The sequence below is a fragment of the Diplotaxodon limnothrissa genome, linkage group LG2 (genome assembly GCF_057381915.1).
Source record: "Diplotaxodon limnothrissa isolate DT_005_m linkage group LG2, D_limnothrissa_male_GT1.1, whole genome shotgun sequence".
Classification (NCBI taxonomy): Eukaryota; Metazoa; Chordata; class Actinopteri; order Cichliformes; family Cichlidae; genus Diplotaxodon; species Diplotaxodon limnothrissa.
Window position 1 is genome coordinate 23,873,596 of NC_140597.1, and position 7,689 is coordinate 23,881,284.

The window sequence follows — 7,689 nt, forward strand, 5'->3', positions numbered from 1 at the left end:
CTTTAGCCTTGACTGCCACCTAGTGTCCATCATAAGCAGCTGCAGGTTTTTTGAATCAGGAGGGTTTTTTTGTGACGCAGCAGTCCTGCACCAAGGTCACAGGTACAGCACAGCTCTGCAGACTGTCACTATAGTAATTAAATTTTTTAAAGCCATGCGTACCAACTTCTTCCTGCATAAATAGATTACCTGGAAAATAAATAGTCCACTTAGTTTTGTCTCACAAAAGCAATATTCCAGCCCAAGTACAACAAAAAAGGAGATCTGGACACTTCGTAAAATCAGTATGCCTTTTATTAAATTAAAAACAATCTGTTGAATATTGACGAAATGTAAAATGAAGGGAAATAAAAATCCACTCTAATGTACCAGTACTGGCTAGTCTGCCTTATAGTGTTCACAGTCTCATTATAATAGCGCTCTAATATCGCCCATCCCAGTGTTCACCTCATTTCCTGTGACTTAAAAACCATTTTGTGTACAGATCATTTATGCTTCCTGGAAAAATTAAAGCAAATATTAGAGTCCACTGATTAATCTCATTTTAGTTGACAAAGTTTTCAGTTGCTGACGTGTGTTTGAAACGAAACAGCAACCAAAGCAGGCTTTGTTATTCCCTTCATACAAAAGATATACAAAGGAGAGTAATATCCCAGTTCAGTTCAGAAGGGATCAAAGGGGTACATGTCTCAGTATTTTAAGACTCCAAAGCGTTTACATACTGTATATACAAACAAGTCTGCTTGGAAATAATAAAAACAAAAACTGAGGGGTTGGCACAGTCAGTGTTGAATATGGTGGCAACCACGTTATGGACAGAGATGCATGTTCAGACAGCATTATTAGTTTATTTACAAAAAAATAAAGAAAAGTTAAATAGGAGAAAGATGAATTCTGACACGTTCTCCCTCCTTCTGCCTAACAAAAACAAATCTTATCTGACAATGACCGTGTTACAGACAGGAAAAGGCCAGTCTCAGTGCAAATGCTCCAGCTTGCGTAACCGTATGGGGTTGGGCAGAGCTTGTTGGTTGCGTACAGAAGAGGGCTCCTCCTCTGGTGTGCGGAATAGCACCCGACCCCTGTGATTGAAAAGGTAGAAGGATGGGTGGTTCCTCAGAGTGTCAAAAGTCCTGGGGAAAGAAAGAAAATAGAAAAACGTCTTAAACACTGGCACCAAGAGGCAGGAAGTTATGGAGATTGATTACATTTGTTAAATTATATAATCCACTCCTGTAGGAGAGAAGGGACAGAAAAGTGTATTTACATCCCAATACAGAGTTAGAATAAAGAAACAAACCAATGTTAACACCCACTGGAATCATTAGTGTTGCAGTGTGGACAACCCAGTGTCCAGTCATCAGATGAGACATTTTTCAGGTAAAATTGAAAGTTTCAGGGGAGAATTGCATCAACTGTGTAACATTCAAGCTGTGATTTCTCATGTGGGATGCTTTGCTTGCCGATTTGCATCTACAGGGTTCACTTATTAAATCTAGAAGTGGTTACACTCCCGCTGTAAAAACTTTGCCTATATTTTGGGTTCAGCACTCAAACTAACCAGTTAGCAGATCACAACATGAACAAGTCACTTATGTTTGGCTTTCTTACCGCCTTACTTCTTTAAAACATCTCTTTAATTCTTATGTATGGCTACGTTCACACTGCAGGCGAAAGCGCATCAAATCCGATTTTTTTGACCCTATGCGACCCATATCCGATCATGCTATGACAGTGTGAACGGCGCAAATCCGATATTTTCAAATCCGATCTGGGTCACTTTCGTATGTGGTACTGAATCCGATACATATCCGATGTTTCAGAAAGCGACTGCTGTTTGAACGGTCAAGTCGCATTAAATTCGCCTTTTACGTCACCGACACAAGACTGAAGCCAATTATCAGCGCCAGAGAAGCGCCCGAGAAGACATCGCGAACGCTTCCTGGCCATCCAGTGTAGATGTCAGTGAAACTGTTGGGAAGACAACGTTAACATTTTATTTGTACTGTATAATCTGCAGATTCTGACAGAAATCTGCAGCTATCCTTTGAAGCACCGCTCCTCTCTTAAACAGCAATAAGGATCATTATTAGGTTATTTACATTATTATGTAAATAACAAAATAACTTAAAGCAAAAATTGGGAAACGTGAAGTCCGAAGTCTTCATATTAAGGGCCATCAGTCAAACAATGCTGTTGGTCTGGGTCTAAACAGAGCGCGTTGTGTGTGACATCTTCTTTTGCGCATGCGGGCCGCTTTGAGCGTTCACACTAGAGCGCGTTTGCTGTCGCATTTAATTGTAGTGTGAACGAGCAGACAAAAAAAATCGGATTTGATCAAAAAATCGGAATTGAGCATTAAGACCTGCAGTGTGAACGTAGCCAAAGACTGCTTAGTTTATACAATGTTGCTGCTGCAGTTGCGTCCTAATCACTTTATTCATTCTTTTATCTGATCTGATAAAACCTCACTGATGGATTAAAGGTGATCAAGCAGGGATGGGAAACATGAGGCCTAGGTACCAGATTCAGCCTGACAAGGATTCAGACCGGGCCCACTCCATGCCTTTGAAAAATGTAAACAAGGGTATAGAGCCTGGGTTTAACAGTATTTTCATGAATTTGACAGCTTTTTCTATTGATAAACACCTCACCTACCTACCTACAGCCATACACACAATGCCAAAGTAATGAATATATAAACAAATAAATGACAGTGAAACACATGAACTTTTCTATGTACTACAGAAATGTGTGTTTTGTTTGTAATGTTACACAGTTCTTACAGTTTAAGCACAAAGACTCATATTAATCACTGCTAAAAATTATTGAATTAATAATTTTAGTCATTTGCAACAGTATGATACTAGACAGGCACACAACTCCTCCCTTCACTAACAGCTGAAGTAGTCAATGTTCATAACACTGAACAACAGACTGAAGCTCCAGCCAAAACACCATCTTGTCACCTGCAGCTGTAGTTATAATAATGTCACACTGTGACCCAAAGTTCTTCTGTCAACCCAGCAACCTTTCATTTACTTTCACGTATAGGCCCCATTCTTTGGCTTTGCTTTGAATACGTTTTCAGTCTTAGGAGGCTTTCAACACACTAGCTGTGTGATGTAAAGCTGCATCTGTGGGATTCGAGGTGAACAGCTTCACAGTAATATTACTATAAATGTCGCTGAGGTGGTGAGCCATGAGCTTCCCCTGTGACAGAGGACAAAAAAAAACAACTGCACTGCCGAGGGAGTGGAGGTGTGCCAAGGTGAAGTCAGCTTACTTGTTTTTCAGCTCTGAGGAAGCATCCATATCTTTGAACTCTCCAGCGATGTGGACAATACCGTAACAGGTCATGATAAATGACAACAAAGTCTGCAGTACAATCTGGAAACATAAAGAAGGAAAACGCTTGGTAAAACAAAAAGAAAAAAAAGAAAAGTATTTGAAATCAGGAAGAAGGCTGAAAGTAAGGATAAAAGTTACTCACATCAATTGGTAGCGTCTCGTGCTCCTTCTCTGTAAGTCGCATGTATGATCGATCTGATGGGAGAAACATGTTTGAGCTAATGCAGTTAATAAAATGAACACCTCACACAAACAGTGCTAATTAGCCAACTCTAAAAAGGGCTCCAAAAGAAATGCCATTACTCTAGATAGCTGTCTACCACTAGCACTGACTCTGCACTGCAAGGAAAAGATTTCAATCGCAACCACTGCGCCCCATTCAAAGCGGAGCAGAGCCCACCTAGCATGATGTTAGCTAGCCAAAAGGCCCGAGCTGCTGTTTTGTCGAGCTACCCGGTGATACCGGAGACAGTGTGCGTTAAATATAGCTACAGAGACGTGTCTTTGGCTCTGTGCAATGAAACTCACGTTGTGCCGCTGAGAAAGCCGCATGAGCTAAGGAGAAAAGTCCGATGCCGACAACACCTTTCCAAAACGACGAAGCCATCTTGAACCGAAGCGAAGAGGAACTGCGCGTACGGTGTCGTAAAACGGTGTCGTAAACAGCCGCACACATGGCGGTGTAAAAAAACACCCTATTAATAAGTGGGAAATTAGTTATTAAGGGAAACACATATTAATAAGTTATATATAAATATACATGAATATACACAGACTGAATGGTTTAATTTGACTACTTTATTGGTCGCGAATACACGGCCCTTACCCATTTGTGCTCTTACTTTGAAGGGATGAGCTAATATCCGCTCTAGCCTCTGCCCTTTCCGGTTAGCTCGCATAGAGCTTTCATATGCCATATCATCTATAACTTATTATATCTCTTTGAAACATTTACTCACTCGACAGTACTATTTAAAACAAACACAAATATGGCAGAAGCCATTCAAAAGAAGCTGAAGGTGGAAGTGGAGAAATACGCGCAGATGCAGAAAGGTGGGTGCTAGCTAGCCCTGCGTGGTTTCTCCTAGTGTGACATGATGCATTGAGCTAACTGACCATATTAGGAAAGGTAGATATACATTAAAGTGTGTCGTTATAACTGCCGTATTCATTTGAATTATAGTCGCAACAATACTTTCGCTGTAATTAAAATGTAACCAGTTCCTCCCCTGATTAGCTAACTGTGTATTGTTCAGAGGTTAGCAAGAGCATGTCAGCCAGACAGAAGCTCGAGACGCAGCTGACAGAGAACAACATTGTTAAAGAGGTAACTATGATCGCTTATTTGCTATTATATTCACTGATAGCACCATTGGCATACCATTTGTTTCTATGTTGCGGTATGTGTTGTGTTCTGTAGTAAACACGAGATCTCATTTTGTCTTTCCAGGAGCTTGATCTGCTGGACTGCTCAAACACCGTTTATAAGCTCATTGGTCCTGTATTAGTGAAGCAGGACCTAGATGAGGCCAAAGCCACAGTAGCCAAAAGGCTGGAGTACATCAACGGAGAAATGTAAGCCATTTCACCCACACCAATGTGTGAAGACACCTTCACAGTGCTATGGGAATACATGAGGTTTTGGTCACTGGGGATCAATTATGATTCAAAACACCCGCTGTGAGTTGACTAAGTGTAGGTGTTGTGATGATGGGGGAGAGGTGGAGCGGGCGCACACACCGTCTATATTGGGGGTGGGCAATGATTTTTGAGAACATGAGAAGCTGGGGCGGTTTTGGATGGCTGCCCCAACAAGCTTATAAAGAAGTTAAAATGAATATTGAATTCATATTTAGCACATCTGAGTTCAACTTATTGGTGCAATCCTCCACAACAGTCCCGGGTTCTTGGGAAAATTAATTGGCCTCCTCTGGTCTATAACTGAGACTCATCAGTATTGCAGAATTTGTGACATTCAGAGAGTTCAATTTAAACAAAAAAACTACCGTCAAGTCCAAGAGCTCAGATTCACTGGTGATTGCACACAAGTAAAAAGACAAGCAGCGCCATCACCAACTGCAGCAGTAATTCAAGGTGTTATTGGTGTTATTGTAAAGGCTGCTTCGCAGTCAGTCTTGGACACGTGCATGACTTCCTGAAATCAGCTGTCATGTTGTTTAGTCATATTAAGCTCAAGGAATAACTGATAAGAGTCCAAGTTCTTTTCTTTTCCGATAAGATAAGATAACCTTTATCAGTCCCACACATGGGAAATTAGTTTTGTTCAGGATGAGTTCAGGATGTGGTGGGAGTCAGCAAATCTGTTTAGGATTACTATTGCTTCGCTGTAGACTAAATACAGTGGACTCAGAGGTTCCTTTTGTGCCAATATTCTGGTCCCACTGTGGCCTGAATCTGCAACAGAAGACTCTTATGAAGCATTTTAACTTCAACTCCAGGCTATACTTACAGAGCTAATTAAACCAGCTCTGGGAAAACATTTGTCTGTTTCAGTTCAACTTCCAACATTAATTCTTTCCTCTTTTTGCTCTTCTTGTCCTTGTCGACATACATGGGACAGTGTTTGAAAAAGTATTTTATTACTTCATGTTTTTTTTGTTGTTTTTTTTCCCCATTGTTTGCAATCTGTCCAGGAGAATAGATCCATCTTGCTGTGCCCTTGCTCTTGTTGTGTTGCCCCAGGTCTTCCCGCCTCATGTTTCCCCACTGGTGTGCACACCAAGCCAGTTTTGTAGCTGTCCTCAATATCACCCAGCTGCCTCTAAAGAAAGTCTCATGTTATGGTCAAATTGATTCCATTTCCCCTGTTGTGGACTGAAGTCCTTTTCCAGTCTGCACCTTAAGACAGTGAAACCAGAGTCTTTTCACTGGACTCACTGGAGAGGCAGCTGATTATTGCTCCAATATGTATTGTTCCAAAGTGTTTTTATAGCCACATGTCTAATACTGTGGTAAACACTACAGTTCACATGTGAACGTAGTTTTGGGACAACTGGAACCTCATAAAATCAGAAACAATGCCTGCCCATTAAAAATGAACTGTGCAGGCAGCTTACAGATGACTCCATTGTAGATATGAGAACAGACTTTAGCTGTGTCACTGTGCTCCTTCATAGGTAGAGGGCAGTCATGAGCTTGATCTGTGTCAGTCTTTTCTCCTCACTGAGATTACATAATAGCAGAAGAAGATTTAAAAAGACCAGAGTCCTTTAGGCAAAAGTACTAAACTAACTTCTTGATTCAGTTTTATTGCCACTTTGTGCTTTTTAAACGGGTTACATTTTTTTGTACAATTATAGATAAAAATAGAATAGAATTCAACTTTGTCATTGCACATGTCACAAGTACAAGGCAACAAAATGCAAAATGCAAAAATGTGGGTGTGTGGGCTTGTAATACTTAATTTAAGGTAGCGTTCTTTTTGTGTTTGAATGGTTTGAGATATTAAATGTTAAAGTATTATAATCCTGAATAATTACAGATGTTCAGTGTACAAGAATGGGATTTAAATATTCCTCATTTGTGTGTGTGTTTAAAACTCAGTGGTTTCCTTTTTTTGTCCTTTTGCAGTCAGAGGTATGAGACGCTACTGAAAGACATGGAAAAGAAATCCGAACAGCATCGAGAAGTGTTGTCAAGTTTACAACAGGAGTTTCAGAAAGCACAGGGCCTCGCTGTGGGCAAAGTCTGATGGAGTGATGTAGCTGCACGCACGCTTACACAAAGTAGTTAATATCATGTAAACCTGCGACACTCTGCTTGTTTCTTGGCATTTCTTTGCAGTGTTATTACTGTGACTTTTCTCTTGATACGAATAAACATTTTTTTTTGTCATGAACCATCACCTTTGCGTTAGTTTTCATTTTAGGGGGCATTTTACCTTTAGGACATGTGCTGCATCCTGACAAATTACACACCAGGCCTGTGCAGCACTCTGTGTTTGTTTCTGTGAACATTTGCCTTAATTACTGGGGCATGCTGGTTGCCACCAGAGCAGATGTTGTCCAGTCACTGACCTCTTCCACAGCTTACAGCAGAGAAAAAAGCACAGCGGTGCTGCTTTGTTCAACTCAATGAATGTGCGTTCCTCTCCATTTACCACCAGCGGAGGGGTTCACTAATAGTCAAGAAGTGAAGCCTGTCTGAGGGTTTAAAGGAAAAACATATACTCTAAATTAATATAGATATGCGACTAAACTGTTGTCAGCCAGCGGATTTTGAGCTTTTAAAAACTGTTCATACAGAAGAAATACCAATTGTGTTATAAAAGTCGCACGTAAATCGGTTTCTTTGCTGAATTTCGCCGCTAACCTGTGT

At 40.7% G+C, this 7,689-nt stretch overlaps 2 protein-coding genes across 2 annotated transcripts; one reads left to right on the forward strand and one right to left on the reverse strand.

The window, feature by feature from the left end:
• Positions 1-294: 294 nt before the first annotated feature.
• On the reverse strand, positions 295-3,984 carry mmgt1 (membrane magnesium transporter 1). The gene is made up of 4 exons (XM_085368576.1): positions 3,880-3,984; positions 3,494-3,546; positions 3,287-3,390; positions 295-1,133 (listed from the first exon to the last, which is right to left on the reverse strand). The coding sequence occupies exons 1-4, from the start codon at positions 3,956-3,958 to the stop codon at positions 977-979; spliced, it is 393 nt and encodes a 130-aa protein (XP_085224702.1). The 5' UTR covers positions 3,959-3,984; the 3' UTR covers positions 295-976.
• Positions 3,985-4,229: 245 nt separating this feature from the next.
• pfdn6 (prefoldin subunit 6) lies at positions 4,230-7,204 on the forward strand. The gene is made up of 4 exons (XM_085368583.1): positions 4,230-4,404; positions 4,608-4,678; positions 4,802-4,926; positions 6,943-7,204. The coding sequence occupies exons 1-4, from the start codon at positions 4,341-4,343 to the stop codon at positions 7,061-7,063; spliced, it is 381 nt and encodes a 126-aa protein (XP_085224709.1). The 5' UTR covers positions 4,230-4,340; the 3' UTR covers positions 7,064-7,204.
• The last annotated feature ends 485 nt before the right edge of the window (positions 7,205-7,689 follow it).

What these genes read in the sequence shown, in the direction of transcription:
- mmgt1 (XM_085368576.1), bottom strand. Translation starts at nt 3,958, where the DNA reads ATGGCTTCGTCGTTTTGGAAAGGTGTTGTCGGCATCGGACTTTTCTCC. An exon ending in GGCTTTCTCAGCGGCACAAC is followed by an intron (nt 3,547 to 3,879) that starts GTGAGTTTCATT and finishes TTCTCCCATCAG; the next exon opens with ATCGATCATACATGCGACTT. An exon ending in ACGAGACGCTACCAATTGAT is followed by an intron (nt 3,391 to 3,493) that starts GTGAGTAACTTT and finishes TTATGTTTCCAG; the next exon opens with ATTGTACTGCAGACTTTGTT.
- pfdn6 (XM_085368583.1), top strand. Translation starts at nt 4,341, where the DNA reads ATGGCAGAAGCCATTCAAAAGAAGCTGAAGGTGGAAGTGGAGAAATAC. An exon ending in ATACGCGCAGATGCAGAAAG is followed by an intron (nt 4,405 to 4,607) that starts GTGGGTGCTAGC and finishes TGTATTGTTCAG; the next exon opens with AGGTTAGCAAGAGCATGTCA. An exon ending in AGAACAACATTGTTAAAGAG is followed by an intron (nt 4,679 to 4,801) that starts GTAACTATGATC and finishes TTGTCTTTCCAG; the next exon opens with GAGCTTGATCTGCTGGACTG.